Here is an 18428-nt window from a genome sequence, read left to right on the forward strand (position 1 = left end):
GAACTCCTGACCTCAGGTGATCCGCCTACCTTGGCCTCCCAAAGTGCTGGGATTACAGGCGTGAGCTACCACACCTGGCCTTGCCTTCTGTGTTTGAGAGCACCTGCTCCCCACACCCTCATCGGAAATCCTAGCCTCTTCTGTCTGCGTAGTCAGATGAGCAGAGATGGCTGTGGCACTGTTTTAAATTGTTTCTTTAAACATCAGTCAATTTGGTCATTGTTTCTTTTCTTCTTTATTTATTTTAGATAGGATCTTGCTCTGTTGCCTAGGCTGGAGTATGCACTATCATGATGGTAGCTCACTGCAGCCTTGAGCTCCTGGGCTCAAGCAATCCTCTTGCCTCAGCCTTCCAAGTAACTAGGACCACAGGAGTGTGTCACCATGCCTACATAATGTTTAAAAAAAATTTTTTTTAAATCATTTCTCAGCATTTTGGCTAAGATCAAGTGTAAAATTTTTTGTAGCGATAGGGTCTCACTGTATTGCCCAGGCTGGTCTTGAACTCTTGGACTGAAGCCAGTCTCCTGCCTCGGCCTCCCAAAGTGCTGGGATTACAGGCATGAGCCATCATGCCCAGCCTAAATTGTTTCTTTAAACTTCACTCAGTGTGGTCGTTGTTCTGTCCGTATGCAGATAGATCATTTCTATTTATTATCTGAACTGAGTGGCCTTTGCTTGTTTTTAAGTTTTGCTTTTTAGTGTCTTTTGATGACTTTTTGGAAGGGTGGTGTTTTTTTCCCCTGCAGTGTAGGTGCTGCCGGTGCCAAGATTTAAAACTTGCTTCCCTTCCCACAGGCTGCAGCGGGTGCAGAGGGGCGGGAGGCACCAGCACAGGGATTCCTCCTGCTTTGCAGCCATGCAGTGGGACTCTGGAAGCCACGCCATATTATCCGGGAGGCTCCGGTGCTATTGCCTCTTGTTCTGTGACACTCTTGGGTGTAAAATTGATAAGGACGTATTTCTAACAGCCACGGCGGTTTTGCTGGCCCGTTCCTGCCTTCCAACCTGGGTTCCCTTTGGTCCTCTTGTTGCTTTAAGGTCTGGATCAGGCCATTTTCCTTGGGTCTCAGTGACTCCGGGCCAGTAGGTGCCTCGGCCTGGAAGTCCCTTCCCTTCATGGCCCAGCGCTCCCCAGTTCTACACTCCCCATTTCCCTTGGGAAGGCCTGGGGTTCGCCCCTGACCTTGTACTTCCCCGGCCCACCCCTGATTACAGCCAGCCTGTCACCTCCCTGCCCCCTCTGTTCGTGGACACTGCTGGGTCCCCACCATACTCCTGGACGGGACCTGCCCATGGCCGGGGCTCAGGCCATGCTGGGCAGCAAGATCCACACGTGAGCAGACAGGACCCTGCGGGCAGGTGCTCTTTCCTGAGAGTCATCCTGTCCCCTTCACGGAGGGCTGCCTGAGTGTCCCGGCCCAGGGCACAGCACTCCTTGGCTAACGACTTATTTTCCCTTTCCTGAAAACTGGCAGAAGGAGCAGCTGAACACGAGGGGCCGGCCATTCCGAGGCATGTCTGAAGAGGAGGTGTTCACCGAGGTGGCCAACCTCTTCCGGGGCCAGGAGGACCTGCTCTCAGAGTTTGGACAGTTCCTGCCCGAAGCCAAGCGGTCTCTGGTGAGTGCCGAGAGCCCCTGCCCAGCCTCGAGGGCCTCAGCGAGGAGGGAGGGCCCCAGCCAGCTTGACCCAGGTCCGGGCCAAGCCCATTTACCCTCCAGGCCACACTAGGGTCCCCCAGAAGCTACGCAGGTTGCAGATACCCAGGGGTTCCTCACTGTAGGCTCCACCTGCACAGCAAGCTCGTAAACGATTTGCCAAGGTGCTTCTCTGTACAGACAGTACCTGGATCTTGGGGTGGTTTGGGAGGCAGAGAGCATCTTCCAATGGAGACTATGGGCCCAGGGGTTCCACCTCCTGTGTCTGCCCTGCAGAGCCCCACCCTGCCTGGGACCCCAGCCCTGTGGGAAGGTGCAGGAGGGCTGGGTCCACAACCATCGCGTCCCCTGTTGGATGAGACTGATCTGGGGCTCCAGCAGGTTGGATCTGGAGGAGCCAGTAGCAGGGGTGGCCTGTGGCCTGGCCCTGACCATGGTGGTAGAGAGCAGAGATGGGCGAGGAGGGGCCTTAGACAGGGCTCAGGGCTCACCCTGCACAGTCAGCCTTTCTCCCCTGCCTGTGGCCTGAAGCTGCCAGGGCCGCCTGTTCCGATTCCTCTTTTTTCCCCCACTATGATCATAAGACTTTTTAAAAAATTGAAGTGAAATTTATGTAACATCGAATTCACCATTGAAAGTGAACAATTCCATGGCATGTGGTACATCCTCAGTATTGTACAACCTTCACCACTACCTAGTTCCAGAACATTTTCATCCCCCTGAAAGGAGACCCAGTCCCCATCAGCAGCCACCCCATTCACCTCCCCCAGCTCCTGGCAACGCCCATGTGCTTCCTGTTTCTGTGGATTTGATTCGCCCATTCTGGACATTTCAGATGGGTGGAATGTCACCATATGTGGCCTTTGTGTCTGGCTCCTCTCACTCAGCATCATGTTTTCAAGGTTCATCCATGTCGTACTGTGGATCAGTGCTCATTCCTTTTCCTGGCTGAATCATATTCTGTTAGATGGATGAGCCACATTCTGTTTATCCGTATTCTGTTGATGGACATTTGGGTTGTTTCTGCCTTTTGGCTGTTGTGAACAGTGCCGCCATCAACATTTATTGCACGGATTTGTTTGAACACCTGTTTTCAGTTCTTTTGGGTAGACACCTAGGAGTGGAATTCCTGGGTCACATGGTAATTCTGTGTTTGACTTTTTGAAGAGCCTCTAAACTGTTTTCTACAGTGACCGCACCATTTTACATTCCTATCAGCAATGGACTGCGGTTTCTGTCTCTCCACATCTTGGCCAACATTTGTTCTTTTCCAGGTTTTTTTTTTTTTTTTTTTCCTTTTGTTTTTAGTAGCCATCAGTGTGTGAAGTTTTATTGCATTAAGGTTTGTTTGTTTTTATTTTTTGAGACAGGCTCTCTCTCTGTCACCTAGGCTGGAGTGCAGTGGCGTAATTGATCACTGTTCACTGCAACCTCCATCTCCCAGGCCCAGGTGCTCCTCCCACCTCAGCCTCCTGAGTAGCTGGGACTACAGACACCACCACGATGCCAGGCCAATTTTTGTATTTTTTGTAGAGACAGGGCTTCGCCATGTTGCCCAGGCTGGTCTTGAGCTCCTGGCCTCAAGCGATCCACCTGCCTCAGTCTCCCAAAGTGCTGGGATTACAGGCGTGAGCCACTGCGCCTGGCCTACTTTTATTTTTTAATTGTAGAGACAGGGTCTCACAATGTTGTCCAGGTTGGTCTCAGACTCCTGGCCTCAAGCGATCCTCCCACCTTGGCCTCCCAAAGTGTTAGGATTACAAGCATATGCCATTGTGCCCAGTCCATGGTTTCTTTAAGTGGCATTTATGCAGGGCACCCGGCTAGCTCAGTCAGTAGAGCATGAGACTCTCAAATAACATTTATTACCAATTTAGCTAAGATTTTTAGTGTGTATTGGTTTATTAGGGCTATCTTGTATATTTAGAAAGATTGGATCAACTTTTTAAAATTATTAAAAGCACTGCATCTGTTGTGTGAAGTATAATCTTTATGTTAACTTTTGGACATGTATTAAAACTGTAGGAAAAAGAAACCAAGATGAAATTTGGCATTGCTCTAATTAAATTTGACTGGCCTGGATCAGAGGTTGGCAAACCTTTTCTACAAAGGGCCAGATAGTAAGTATCACAGGCTTTGCAGGCCAGTTGATCTTTGTGTAAAGATTCACCTCTGCCCTAGTAGCTTGAAAGCAGTCATGGAATATATATGTCAATGACTGGACAGGGCTGTGTGCCAATAACACTTTATTTACAAAATGAATGGGTGTGGCCGGGTACCAACAAAACTTTATTTACAAAATGAATGGGCATGACTGGGTACCAATAACTTTACAAAAGGAATGGGTGTGGCTAGGTGCTGATAAAAAATTTATTTATGAGAACAACAGGCCCTGTGTTAATTTGCCATTCCCTAGCCTAGGTGGTCTTTGGGGGTCCATCTAGCTCAGATGTTCACGTAATTGGGAGATTAACTGAAAAGCAAGAACCATGTGAACTGTTGGGGAAGATCTGCTATACCTGCTTGGTGAGCTTGGCTGGACGCATGGCGGGTTTCCCCTCCAGGTCCCCTGTTCTTGTTCAGCATTTGTCATATGGTCGCCCAGCTGCATCTTTTGGCAATCAGTTTACACCTGTTCCAGCATATACAAAAAATAGCCAAGCATGGTGGCTCGTGCCTGTAATCCCAGCTACATAGAAGGCTGAGGCAAGAGAATCACTTGAACCCAGGAGACGGAGGTTGCAGTGAGCTGAGATCGCACCATTGCGCTCCAGCCTGGGTGACAGAGTGAGACCTCCGTCTCAAAAAAAAAAAAAAAAAAGATGTACCAGTGGAGAATTGTGTAGATGCCAATTTCTCCACTTACAGCTCTCGAAATAGCCTTGAATTTTGGGTAATTATTCCCCCCAAATAATTCCCCCCAAAACTCAAATAGCCTTGAGTTTTGGTAATTATTCCCCCCAAATTATTCTTCTAGGTCTTGACTGTGGCTAAATAATAAGTCTTTTTTAGTAGTAGTAGTAGTATTGTGGCTAAATAATGTCTTTATTATTATTATGGTAAAAATAGTATACACTAATGAAAAAATAAGTATTAGCAAGAGTATCAAATTTTTAATGCAAACTTCCTCTCCCTTGACTCAGTTCTTCGTCATTCTTCTTAGAGTTAGCACTTCTAAGTGTCTTGTATATCTTCCCAGAAATTTCCCCTGCATGTGTAACAAATACTTTTTACAAAGTGACACACGGCATCCTATTTGTTCTGCCCCTGGGGTTTTTGGGGGTTTTCCTTGTTTTTTTTGTTTGTTTGTTTTATTTCAGGTATGCCTGTCCCTAACAGCAGCCCAGAGCCAGCCCATAGTATCTGATCGCTGCGGGCTGATTTGTTCAGATGCACCATGACTTGTCCATCTCACCCACACTTTAGGTCTTTGGGGGTGTCTTTGCATCCAGGTCCTGTGGTGGCAGGGGAAGGCGGAGTACGATGGAGGTGACTGCAGTGGCACAGAACCTTGTAGGGCCTCTCCAGCTCTGCCCACGTCCTGCAGAAAAGCTGTGGTCTGTCCATCGTCCCCTGCCTGTCCAGCCTTCCAGTATGTTCATAATAGACTGTTGCAGAACAGTTCTTTGTAAATGTCATTGGCACCCTGTAGGCACCCTGCTCGGGACAAGCATCCTCGACCTGTTAGCCGATGGCGGGAGCCTGGGAGGCAGGCCCCGAACCAGCCAGGAGCCCCACTCTGCTCCCAGCAAGTGACGACATCATCCCCCAGAAACGTTTTGTCATTTATAGAAAAGACTTCAAAACCTGGCCCCAAGGCCCCCACCAGTGCCCTGGCAAACATCAGCCACTTCCCCTTGCTACCTGTTTCTCTGTCCACTGCACCTTGTGTTTCTGTGGTGCTGGCATGCACATGGCGAGATGCCCCACCAGTGGGCCGCCACATGAGCCCCCGCACGGGAAGACCCAACTCAGCTGTCTCCCTCCTGAAACCCCCCCTTCTCCCTCCCTTATCCATAAAGGCCTCACAGGAGCCTTCTCCCAGCCTGGCAGTGTTAGTCTGTGATGATTCGGTTACCTTGGAATGTGAGCATCTTGCTGGAGTCACCTCACGCATGGACGGAGCATCTGGCCTGGTGCCCGTGGCCACCATTGCCCACCGGGCTGTGGGCTGAGCTGGAAGCAGCTCTGCATGCTCAGGTGCATGGGTCCAGCCATGTCTCCGGTGCTGACCACCTCCCACATGTGTCCTTAGTTCACAGGAAACGGGCCGTGCGAGATGCACAGCGTGCAGAAGAACGAGCACGACAAGACCCCGGAGCACAGCAGGAAGCGCTCCCGGCCCTCGCTCCTCCGCCCTGTGTCTGCACCCGCCAAGGTACCTGTCAGCCACACACAGCCATGCCTGCACGCGGGGCCCCCAGCAAATCTGGCCTTCCCAGCATGTGACCAGGGAACAGAGGCCCCAGCAGGGGTTCGGGGCTGGACCGGGGGCTGTGTGAGGTTCACCGGCAGTGGGACCTTTGGAAGTCAGCTCTCCTCTAAGGTGGCTGTTCATCCGTTCTCCCTGTCCTGTGAGATTGTTGTGAAAAGGAGGAGGAGGAAGGAGTGTTAACCCTGCCCTAGGTCCCAAGAAACAGGGTGTACCACCCAGTCTCCTTTTCACCCTCAGGACTCTCTCACAGGCAAGGCCGCCATGTACGTTTGTTCAGGTTGGTCACTGCACAGCTGAGGGCAGAGAGGGGCTGCGATCCAGCTCCTGTCACGCCTTTCACCTGCAATGGTGGTTTTCCGATTCCATTATTCCTTGTGCAGTTACTACTTGGCTTTCTACTATTGGTGGGAACTTTGTCGTCCTCCCATTTATTTAGTTATGTATATTAGATATGGACTCTGGGTTATAATCCATTCTAGTGTTGATGTCCATACTGTTCCAGATTGGGCCAGCGGGGTCCCTTTGGTTCTTGTGTCCTTTTTTTTTTCTTTGAGACAGAGTCTCGCTCTGTCACCCAGGCTGGAGTGCAGTGGCGCGATCTCGGCTCACTGCAAGCTCCGCCTCCCGGGTTCACGCCATTCTCCTGCCTCAGCCTTCCTGTGTCCTTTTGGCATGTCCTCATCATTCTTTCTTCTGTGGGGGAATGGGGTTTCACTCTGCCACCTAGGCTGGAGTGCAGTGGCACAGTCAGCCTTGACCTCTGGGCTCTAGCTGTCCTCTCACCTCAGCCTTCCAAGTAGCTGGGACCACAGGTGTGCACCGCCACACCTTTTCGTAGAGATGAGGTTTCATCATGTTGCCCAGGCTGGTCTCGAACTCCTGGGCTCAAACAATCCTCCCGCCTCAGCCTCCCAAAGTGTTGGGATTACAGGCGTGACCCCCTGCACCCAGCTCATCCTCATTCTTCAGGCACTTTGGAGATAGTTCTGGATGGACAGTGTTGTCCTTCTTGCCATGATCGTGCATCCAAGTTCAGGTCCAAGTCCAGCTTAGAGACAAAAGCCTGCAGAGACTCAACATTTGGCTTCTCCAGGGTCTTCCCAGTGCCACCCTCTTCCTGTCCGCTTCTTGTTGCTGTCTTGGCTCTCAGGACAAAACAGGGAAAGGATTCTGAGGTTGTCGTAGCCAGGGGCACATCCCCCTTGCCTTTCTGATGCTGCGGCACTCTTGCCTGTTACCCAAAGCCCTACCTTGCTGAGATGGAGATCCCAGATTTGTCAGTGGCAGGTATCCCCAGAGGTGTCATCTCAGGGGTCCTGGGTAACTGAGCGGCTCCTGCCTGTCCCTCACTGAGCATCTCATGGCAGTTCCCAAAGGAGAGCACGGTCTTAGCCTTCTTGTGTCTTAGCGATGGACAGAGGCCACTGGTGGGAGGCACAGTGTTAACTGCATAGAATTTCTCCCCACAGAAAAAAATGAAACTTCGTGGTACCAAAGACCTGTCCATCGCTGCAGTGGGGAAGTACGGGACTCTGCAGGAATTTTCTTTCTTTGACAAGGTGAGGGTGGGCCCTGGCTTCCATCTTGGGGATGCCATGTCCAGCTGGCTAGGCCGATGCTCCCTGGGCCTGCCCCAGGATTAGGGGAGGGGGGCAGGTAGGGTGGGTACAGTCTGAGGATGGAGCAGGCAGGGCTGGGAGGATGGGGCTGGCCCCCAGCTTTCACTGCAGAAGGGAGTGTGGGCCACCTTGGAGCCCAGGCATGTAGTGTGGGCGGGAGTCCCAGTGGGTGCTGAGACTCCAAGCAGAGTATGAAGACATACATGTCTGCCACCCTGCAGCTGTGTGGCTTTTTCTTATATCAGGGATGATTGTAGGGTTCCCGCCCAGGGTCTGTGGGCAGAGCAGACAAGGTGGCCATGTGCATGGGCTGTGAATTGCTGCATGGATTGCATGCACAGACTGTGAATTGCTGCACAGATCACGTGCACGGGCTGTGTGAATTGCTGCATGGACACATGCATGGACTGTGTGAATTGCTGCACAGATGGCATGCATGGGCTGTGAATTGCTGCATGGATTGCGTGCATGGGCTGTGTGAATTGCTGCACGGATCGCGTGCACGGGCTGCGTGAATTGCACGGATCACATGCACAAACTGAATTGCTGCATGGACGCGTGCAGGGGCTGTGTAAATTGCACGGATCGCATGCACAAACTCTGAATTGCTGCATGGACGTGTGCAGGGACTGTGTGAATTGCTGCACAGATGGCGTGCATGGGCTGTGAATTGCTGCATGGATCGCATGCCCGTGCTGTGTGAATTGCTACACAGATTATGTGCACGGGCTGTGAATTGCTGCATGGATCACGTGCACGGGCTGTGAATTGCTGCATGGATCACGTGCACAGGCCGTGAATTGGTGCATGGATTGCGTGCATGGGCTGTGTGAATTGCAGCACAGATCTCATTTACTTATAGACACAGTTGGTTCCCATATCACACACCCATGTGGCTGACCTACAAGTGAGCCAGGCCCGGAGGCTGAGGAGCAGGGGTTCACAGTGGTCCCTGACTGCTCTCTCTGCAGGTCCGCCGGGTGCTGAAGAGCCAGGAGGTGTATGAAAACTTCCTCCGCTGCATCGCACTCTTCAACCAGGAGCTGGTGTCTGGCTCTGAGCTCCTGCAGCTCGTCAGCCCATTTCTGGGGTGAGCAGCTGACTTCCCAGGGCTCCCTAGGGGGGTTCTGTTCCTGTCAACTCCATCTACTTGGTTTTTAGTTACTGTTTTTGAGCAATGATTGTGCTTTTCTAAAATCCTGTTTATTAATTGACGTGATTGATATAATTATTGATTCCCATGCATTTGTAAGGAGCAATACACCACCTGGGTACCCTCCAGCTGGTTCCTTTACCAGTAACATCTGTAGTCAGTATCCTCACCAGAATACAGTGGGTCCTCGAGTAATGCCTTTCCATTTAACACTGTTTTAACACCGATGAGAAAAAAAACATTCATTTCTGATCTGAGTGGAGTTTGCACGTTCTCCCCATGTCTGCGTGGATTTTCTCCCACATCCCAAAGATGTGCATGTTAGGTTAAGTCTAGGTTAAGCAGTGAGTCTCCGGGGTCCCAGCCTGAGTGAGTGTGGCGGGGTGAGCGCCCTGCAGTGGGGTGGCGTCCTGTCCAGGGTGGGTGCCCCCCTGGTGCTCTGAGCTGCTGGGATAGGGTCCGGCCACCCAAGATCCTGAACTGGAATAATTGGGTAAATTGTTATTTTACTTGTTTTTACTCATCTTTCTTATCTGTATGTGTGGCTTGCATTTATTTCAGTGTTTAATATTAGAAGTGTTTTGGTCTCTCTTTAGAAATTTGGTGATGGTTTTGTGACCAAAAATATGCTGTAGGAATGTCATTCTTGTTTATGTGTCAATTAGCTTGTGGCAAAATTGGTTTTGTTACACATCTTCTCAACTTAAAGACACAGCTTTCTAACACCTGTTGATGATGTTGAGTGAGGACTTACTGTACTGACTCTCACACAACCCCCCGTTCTTTCCAGACTCTCCGTGTTCCTCATACACGTCTGGTGTGTGTGTTTTTATACAACTTTCTCACTGTGGAGGGTCGTGCGTCCGCCACAGTGAAGATACCGAACAGCTCCAGGACTGTCAAGTTCTGGCCTTGACCTTTTATCTCCATCCCAAAACCCTGCCTCAGCCGGAGTCTGTTCCAAACCCCTGGCAACTACTTATCTGTTCTCTAGACAATGTTACAGTAATGGAACTGTACAGGAGGAACCCTCTGGGAGAAACCTTTTTTCTCCCCCCCAGCAAAATTCCCTGGAGATTCACCTGATAAATACTTTTAAAAATTCTAACACTTGGGCCGGGTGCGGTGGCTCGTGTGTAATCCCAGCACTTTGGGAGGCTGAGATGAGCAGATTGCCTGAGGTCAGGAGTTGGAGACAAGCCTGGCCAACATGGTGGAACTCCATCTCTACTAAAAATACAAAAATTAGCCGGGCGTGGTGGCAGGCGCCTGTAATCCCAGCTACTTGGGAGGCTGAGGCAGGAGAATCGCTTGAACCCGGGAGGTGGAGGTTGCAGTGAGCTGAGATCACGCCATTGTACTCCAGCCTGGGTGGTGACAAGAGCAAGACTTCGTCTCAAAAACAAAACAAAACAAAAAAATAATTCTAACACTTGGGTCGGGCTTGGGTTAGGTGCGGTGGCTCACACCTGTAATCCCAACACTTTGGGAGGCCGAGGTGGGTGGATCACTTGATGTCAGGAATTAGAGACCAGTCTGGGCAACATGGCCAAACCCTGTCTCTACCAAAAAATATAAAAATTCGCCGGGGGTGGTGGCACACGCCTGTTGTCCCAGCTACTTAGGAGGCTGAGCTAGAAGGATAGCTTGAGCCAGGGAGGTCAAGGCTGTAGTGAGCTGTGATCACGCCACTGTCCTCTAGCCTGGGTGACAGAGTGAGACCCTGTATCCAAAAAATATATGTATATATATTATACCTCTGCTGCACAAAGAGAAGCCTCATTAGCAGGTCAGGTCTAAGAGTAGCTTCTAACCTCTGGTGGCCAGGTCAGCCTCAGGAAGGGGCTGGGACTGGGTGGAGGGGCCTGGAAACAACTGCGCACACTCGTATCCATTCTCGGACTCACAGGAGTGTGCGCAGTAGGAGTAGGCGGGCCTGTGAGTGCTGAGACCTGGGAGCCAGCTGGGGCCAGTGTTGCTTCCTGCACATCAGCCCTGTGACTAGGGTGAGTCACTTGGGCAGTCTGAGCCTCTGTTTCCTTGCTGTAAAATGGGGATAGTAAATGTACCGACCTATGTGGGGTTCCCGAGAGCTGCAGGTGGGCGCTACCTGCAGGGCCCTTCAAATACAATAGAATCTCACAAATAAAAGGAAAAGAGGATTTTTTCGGCAGAAGGAAATGATGTAAGTCACAAACTTGGATCTTTCCTAAAGAATCGAAGAGCATGGAGAAAAATACACGTGAAGATTTTTTTTTTTTTCAAGACAGAGTCTTGCTCTGTTGCCCAGGCTGGAGTGCAGTGGCGCGATCTTGGCTCACTGCATCCTCCACCTCCCAGGTTCAAGTGACTCTCCTGCCTCATCCTCCTGAGTAGCTGGGATTACAGATGTGCGCCACCATACTTGGCTAATTTTTGTATTTTTAGTAGAGATGGGGTTTTGCCATGTTGGCCAGGCTGGTCTCGAACTCCTGACCTCAAGCAGTCTGCCTGCCTCGGTCTCCCAAAGTGCTGAGATTGTGGGCGTGAGCCACCATGCCTGGCCATGATTCTTTTTTTTAATGGTTCTCGCACATGGTGGGTGCACATGTTACATGATCAGCCCATTCAGTCCTTAACCCTTTTCCCATTTACCCCAGGGATAGTAGTTGACAGCACTTGTGGCTGTAGCGTTTACCCCAAGATAACTTTGCCATGAAGCATCTCATTTTTATTATTATTTTTGCATTGCTGTCATATATCAACTTTGGAAATAAAAGACATCATTTTATGTATAGCATCCTGTTTTTAGTAGTGATATTTCCAGTTACAAAATATAGTAATTCTTGATCACTGAAAATGTCAAACCTTGGAAAATGTAGCATTCCTACGCTTGATGTTAACATTGTTCTCAAACAGTTGTTGGCCAAAGATTCATTTGATGAATCTGACTGTTCCAAAATAGACGATTCTGGTGATTCAGACGATTCTGATGTTCTGTTTAGAAATAACTCCAAGAACAGTTTTTATATTTTACTTTCACATTGAAAATCAGTCAGATTTGCTTCAGCCTCAAAGAGTGTGTTTATGTAAAATTAAATGAGCGCTGGCAGCAAGCTGGACTTTTTTTTTTTGTTCTAAATGGGAAAAAGTTGAATCAACCCTGGGGACAGGTGCTGTGTGAGCCCTTTTGCATTAACTTAAAAAAAATATGTGTGTGTATGTGTGTGTGTGTGTGTGTGTATACACACATAAACATTTTTCTAATGTAAAATAAAGCACAGATCCAAGAAACCACATGGCCAACAAATGGCTTGAATCTTTATTAAGCAGTCACCCATGTGCCCAACCACCCACATCAAAAATAGACTCCAGGAGCCCCCCCGCATACCATTCCAGTCCCTGCCCCTCACTGTGAGAGTGTCCTGACTTCAGGAGTGACCGCCACCTGCACTAATGACGGCACAGCCACCCAGGTGGGCATCACCAAATACATGACTCAGTCTCACCCCCATCTGGGTTGGGTTTGCTTTGCTTTGCTTCTTTTCTCTTCTCTTCTCTTTTCTTTTCTTTTTTTGAGACGGAGTCTAACTCTGTCACCCAGGCTGGAGTGCAATGGTGCGATCTCAGCTCACTGCAACCTCTGTCTCCCAGGTTCAAGTGATTATCCTGCCTCAGCCTCTCGAGTAGCTGGGACTACAGGTGCCTGCGACCACACCCAGCTAATTTTTGTATTTTGAGTAGAGACAGAGTTTCGCCATGTTGGTCAGGCTGGTCTCAAACTCCTGGCCTCAAGTGATCTGCCTGCCTCAGCCTCTCAAAATGCTGGGATTGCAAGTGTGAGCCACGGCGCCCAGGCCCTGGGTTTTGTTTTCTAATACATCTCGTAAGTCTCCTTTCACCTCTGATTCCCTCCGATTCTAGTCCTTACTGTTTCTGTCCTGATGCGCCTCTGCCTGTCCCTGTCCCTGTTACTTCTGTGATATTAGCCTCCCAGGTTTGCTCATTCATTTGGGGTTACACAGGAGGATCACCACAGCATTTCTCACCTTTTATAAGAAGTGGCCCAGGATAGCTGCTTGATTACAGCCTTGATTCCTCCCTAGTCACGGCCTCAGAGTGATGAACTGCTTTCATATATCATCTTCCCAAGGGGACCAATTAGGTTGTTTCCTTTGTTTTTTTTAGCATCTTAATGAATTCATGGACTTAAAATATATTTGATGCGTTTCAATACAGTTTCTAGTCCTTTTAAAGGTGAGGGGCCAGGCGTGGTGGCTCATGCCTATAATCCCAGTACTTTGGGAGGCTGAGGGGGAAGGATCACTTGCATCCAGGAGTTTAAGACCAAGGCCGGGCCTGGTGGCTCACGCCTGTAATCCTAGCACTATGGGAGGCTGAGGCGGGTGGATCACCTGAGGTCAGGAGTTCAAGACCAGCGTAACCAATATGGTGAAACCCCTTCTCTACTAAAAATAAAAAAATTAGCCAGACATGGTGACCTGTGCCTGTAGTCCCAGCTACTTGGGAGGCTGAGACAGGAGAATTGATTGAACCCAGGAAGCAGAGGTTGCAATGAGCAAAGATTGTACCACTGCACTCTAGCCTGGGCAACAGAGCAAGCTGTCTCAAAAAAACGAAAACAAAAAAAAATGACCAGCCTGGGCAACATAGTGAGACCTCGTCAGAAACTAGCCAGAAGTGGTGGCGTGTACCTGTACCTACTTCGGAGGTTGAGGTGGCAGGATCGCTTGAGTTTTCGAGGCAGAGGTTGCAGTGAGCCCTGATCTCACCACTGCACTCAGCCTGGGTAACAGAGTGAGAACCTGTCTCAAAAAAAAATAAGGAAGCTGAGGCTCAGGTCGAACCCCTCTAACTTACTCTAGGACAAGCACTCATAGGTGAGCTTAGTGTGCTGTTAGGCGGCAGCCAGGGTGCTCCAGCCCCAAAGCCAGCCCTTTGCATGTTCTCTGCCTTCTGGGCACAGTGGCTGCTGGGCTTCGGTGTGTGTTTTTTTTTTTAACTCAGCATTTCTTGGAAGTGTTTCAGCATCAGATGTGAACCCATGTCCTCATTTTTAAGCGACTGCACCGCTTTTCCTTCCCTTACCAGGGTCTCTAACGATGGACATTTGTCTCTAGTCCTCCCTGTAAGTGGTGTTGACAGCAAATGCTCCTGAGGCTGCGACCCTCACGGGTCAAGCTGAGCCCATCAGAAGGCCTTTCCCTGGTGGTCTCAGGCGTGCACGTGTTGGAGTGATCTTTTCAGTGGGTTTTCTTTCTTGGGCTGCTGAAGGTCTGTAAACGCCCTGAAGAACAGCCCAGAGCAGGATGGTGTTACTCTAGTCTCAGCCAAAACAGGGACTCCTGGGGTCTGTTTGTGACGTGGGTGGTGGGCAGACGGCTGGGCTTTTTCTGTGGATGTGGAATGCACATTCACCTTGAGTTGCCTCCACTGGGCTTAGAATCCAGCACTCTCTGAGCCTGGGTCCCACCTGGGAAAAGGGGCCCCCAGGGACTGTGTGTGGAGCTGGTGTTGGCACCTGGGCCCAGCGGGCACGTGACCACCCCGGGTTGGAATTGGGACTCTGCTTCCTACTAGCCAAGCGAGCCTCAGTGTCTTTGTAAAATGGCCATACCTCCCTCCTGGGTTTATCAGGAGGTTAGAGGGGAAGACAAAAGGACATGAAAGGTGAGAATCTGAAATGCAAGGTGCTGAACAGATGGGCAGTGCCGGAGCACAGTCAGCTGTTCTTGTTTCCATGTTTCAGCGGTAGAGAGTCGTATGGGGAAGGGCATTTGGGGAAGGGTCTGTATGGAGCAAGGTCCAGAATTGAAGCGGGCCTCTGCGTGTGCTTGACACGAGGCCTGGTTGGGTTAGGAGCATTCACCACCACGTGGCGTTCCTCCACGTGTTCAACCTGCGGTCAAGTGCTCAGCTGGGCTAGGCAGCTGAACATGGCCCAGGGAACTGCCCCTCGCAGCTGGCAGCCGCGTGGCAGCCAGGGTGGATCGGGTTGAGCATTCCCTTCAGAGCAGTCACGATTTGCGTTTATCCCAGCAGTAGCCTCAGGCATCTCTGCAGCTTTTTTGTTGGTCTCTTTCCTTCCTACGTTTCCATCGGCTTGTGGGTTTTCCTTGTGAGCAGGGTTGGCATAGGGTTCTTAAATACGGGGAACGACGGAGCCCACATCAATGAGGGGGACATCGTTATGCGAGGGTGGGCTGGGTGGCTAGGTCACAGCAGGACTGTGGCACCAGCAGTCAAAGTAACTGCAACTTTTTTTTTTGAGACGGAGTCTCGCTCTGTCGCCCAGGCTGGAGTGCAGTGGCGTGATCTCGGCTCACTGCAACCTCTGCCTCCTGGGTTCACACCATTCTCCTGCCTCAGCCTCTCCCAGTAGCTGGGACTGCAGGCGCCCGCCACCACGCCTGGCTAATTTTTTTTTTTTGTATTTTTAGTAGAGACGGGGTTTCACCATGGTCTCGATCTCCTGACCTCGTGATCCGCCCGCCTCGGCCTCCCAAAGTTCTGGGATTACAAGCATGAGCCACCGTGCCTGGCCATAACTGCAACTTTTTTGGTAGGATCTGATGTTACTGCTTAGAGACGGGGTCCTGCTCTGTTGCCCAGGCTGGTCTCAAACTCTTGAGCTGAAGTGATCTTCCCGCCTTGGCCTCCTGAGTAGCTGGGATTCCAGGTACACACCACCAGGTCTGATACTATTTTAAACAGAAATCCAGGTGGCATTGTAGGGTCATTTGCATTAAAGCCTTCTGTTGTCGACCACAGCCATGACATTATGACTTTCAAGCTTGTGTCCAGAGAGGGGTTCACAGAGAGAAGTCCCCCTCATGAGAGAGGAAGACTGTGGATCAGAGATAGGCAAACTTGATCTCTGAGGGGCCAGATGGGCTTTGTGGAAATGACTGAAACCCCTCTTGTGCAGGCAGCCACAGGCAGTGCGTACACAAGTGGATGTGACTGCGGGCCAGTGAAACTTTATTTACAATGGGATGGCTAGGCATGGTGGCTCACGCCTGTCACCCCAGTACTTTGGGAGGTTGAGGTGAAAGGATCACTTGAGGCCAGGAGTTCAAGACCAGCTTGGGCAACATAGCAAGACCCCATCTCTACAAAAAAATTTTTAAATTGGCCCTGCGTGGTGGCTCACACTTGTAATCCCAGCACTTTGGGAGGCTGAGGCGGGTGAATCACCGGAGGTCAGGAGTTTGAGACCAGCCTGGCCAACACGGGGAAACCCCGTCTCTACTAAACATACAAAAATTAGCCGGGCGTGGTGGTGCCTGCCTGTAGTCCCAGCTACTCAGAAAGCTGAGACAGGAGAATCGCTTGAACCCGGGAGGTGGAGGTTGAAGTGAGCCGAGATCGTGCCATTGCACCCCAGCCTGGGCGACAAGAGTGAAACTCTGTCTCAAAAAAAAAAAAAAAAAAAATTTAGCCGGGTGTGGTGGCACATGCCTGTGGTCCCAGCTACTGAGGAGGCTGCGGTGGGAGGATCTCTTGAGCCCACAAGTTTGAGGTTGCAGTGAGCTGAGATCATGCCACTGCCCTTGAGCCTGGGCAACAGAGTAAGACACTATCTCTAAAAAGAAAATACCAAACCAAACAAAACACAGGCAGTGTGCAGACTGGCTGTGGCTTGCCACTCCCTGGCCTGAAGCCTGGCCTCTTCCAGTCAGGGAACATCATGGGTTCCAGCTTCTGCCAGTTTAAGTCATCTTTTCTGGTGTATTTCAAAGCCTTACTGTGAGTATGGGATTAATAGGCACAGGAAGGGACCTGGTGTGTGACAGAGGGGTGGGAGGCCCATTCATTCACACACCCCGGGACTTGCAGTGACTTCCTGTGTATTGGATTCTTCCGCCTCTCATTCGCATCCATGATGTTGAATTCTGACTCTGTTTAACTTGTAATGTCCACATGAAGCCATTCTAAAATCTCCAGATCCCTCTCAGAAGGCCCTGGGGATGACCAGTTACCATGTGTCTTTATCTTTGAAGGAAATTTCCAGAACTCTTTGCACAGTTCAAGTCCTTCCTGGGGGTAAAAGAGCTGTCCTTCGCGCCACCCATGAGCGACAGATCTGGGGACGGGATAAGCCGGGAAATCGACTATGCATCCTGCAAGCGCATAGGATCCAGCTACCGGGCACTCCCCAAAACCTACCAGCAGCCCAAGTGCAGTGGGAGGACAGCCATCTGCAAGGAGGTAGCGCTCCCTGGGGCTCAAATGTTCGTTGATATGGTGCATCCCCCACCCCTCCCCAGCAAACACCCGATACCCCCGTTATGAATGAAATGCTGTGTGCTCAGCCCTCCTGAATGTTGGGTTGTGGGTGGTGCTGGGATGTGGCCCGGCAAAACCACCTGAGCAGAGACAACAGTGTTGTACCCTGCTGGTAGTTTTGGCAAAACACAGAGTGCCAGGGATAACGGCTTATTCATCTGTTATTTGACTTAGGTTTATTGCTGCCATGATTCTGCTCTGTCCCGGGCTCACTGACCTCAGTGTGTTTCTGTTTAGCTTGACCATTGGACACTTCTCCAGGGTTCGTGGACAGACGATCACTGCATGTCCAAGTTCAAGAATACCTGCTGGATTCCAGGATATAGTACAGGGGTCAGCAAACTCTGGCCCACGGGCCCTGGCCCGCTGCTTGTGTTTGTAAATAAAGTTTTACTGGCACACAGACACAACCATTCCTTTACATATTGCCTGTGGCTGCTTTTCTCACCACAAAGGCAGAGTTGAGTATTCATCTGGGATGGCCTGCAAAATCTGAGATAGTTGCTGTCTGACCCTTTGCAGAGAGAATTTACCAATGTCTGAAATGAAATCGGCCCTCCGTATCTGCAAGTTCCTCATCTGTGGTTTCAACTAACCATGGATTGAAAATACATGGGGAAAGAGAAACCAAAAAATGACAATACAGCAATAAAGCGTAATCCACATTTTAAGAATGCAGTGTAACAATGATCTACACAGCATTTACATTGCATTAGGTATAAGTATTCTAGAGATGATTTTGCATAGGATATATGCAAATAGGATTCCACTGGACATCAGGGACTTGAGTATCTGTGGATTTAGGTCTTCACAGGTGGTTCTGGAACCAATCTCCCAGGATACCAAGGAAGTGTCCAATTGACCAAAGTCATGTTTTTCCTTAAAAACTTTATGCACCTTCCCATTTGTATAAGGCAGTTGGTATTATGTATCAGGATGGTATTATGTATCTTGGTATTTTCTACACTGGCTAACAGTAAATCTTGGCTCCTGGGGCATGCAGCGTCATTCACGGCATTTCCTCTTGGTGCAGGTACTGAACGACACCTGGGTCTCCTTCCCTTCCTGGTCTGAGGACTCCACCTTCGTCAGCTCCAAGAAGACACCGTACGAGGAGCAGCTTCACCGCTGTGAGGATGAGCGCTTCGAGGTGTGTGTGCTGCTGTGGCCGGGTCCCCCGGCATGTGCCTGTTCCCCTTCTCCACGGGACATGCATCCTGATCCTCCTCCACTGCCCCAGTCTCGTTTGGAGGAGCAGGGATTGCAGCACAT

At 50.3% G+C, this 18428-nt stretch overlaps 1 protein-coding gene across 4 annotated transcripts in view; it reads left to right on the forward strand.

Annotated features, from left to right (window-relative positions):
* SIN3B (SIN3 transcription regulator family member B) overlaps window positions 1-18428 on the forward strand; it is a 49860-nt gene that overhangs the window by 16110 nt on the left and 15322 nt on the right. For 2 of the 4 annotated variants that reach the window (XM_054673109.2, XM_512485.9), the window contains exons 5-11: window positions 1479-1622; window positions 5916-6038; window positions 7565-7654; window positions 8686-8804; window positions 16871-17078; window positions 17394-17489; window positions 18190-18306. In XM_054673109.2, coding sequence (XP_054529084.1) covers window positions 1479-1622; window positions 5916-6038; window positions 7565-7654; window positions 8686-8804; window positions 16871-17078; window positions 17394-17489; window positions 18190-18306 — 897 coding nt within the window. The remainder of the gene's footprint in view (window positions 1-1478; window positions 1623-5915; window positions 6039-7564; window positions 7655-8685; window positions 8805-16870; window positions 17079-17393; window positions 17490-18189; window positions 18307-18428) is intronic. The other 2 variants (XM_054673110.2, XM_009434932.5) reach the window with 1 other exon arrangement.

Source organism: Pan troglodytes, chromosome 20 (assembly GCF_028858775.2).
Source record: "Pan troglodytes isolate AG18354 chromosome 20, NHGRI_mPanTro3-v2.0_pri, whole genome shotgun sequence".
NCBI classification, from domain to species: Eukaryota; Metazoa; Chordata; class Mammalia; order Primates; family Hominidae; genus Pan; species Pan troglodytes.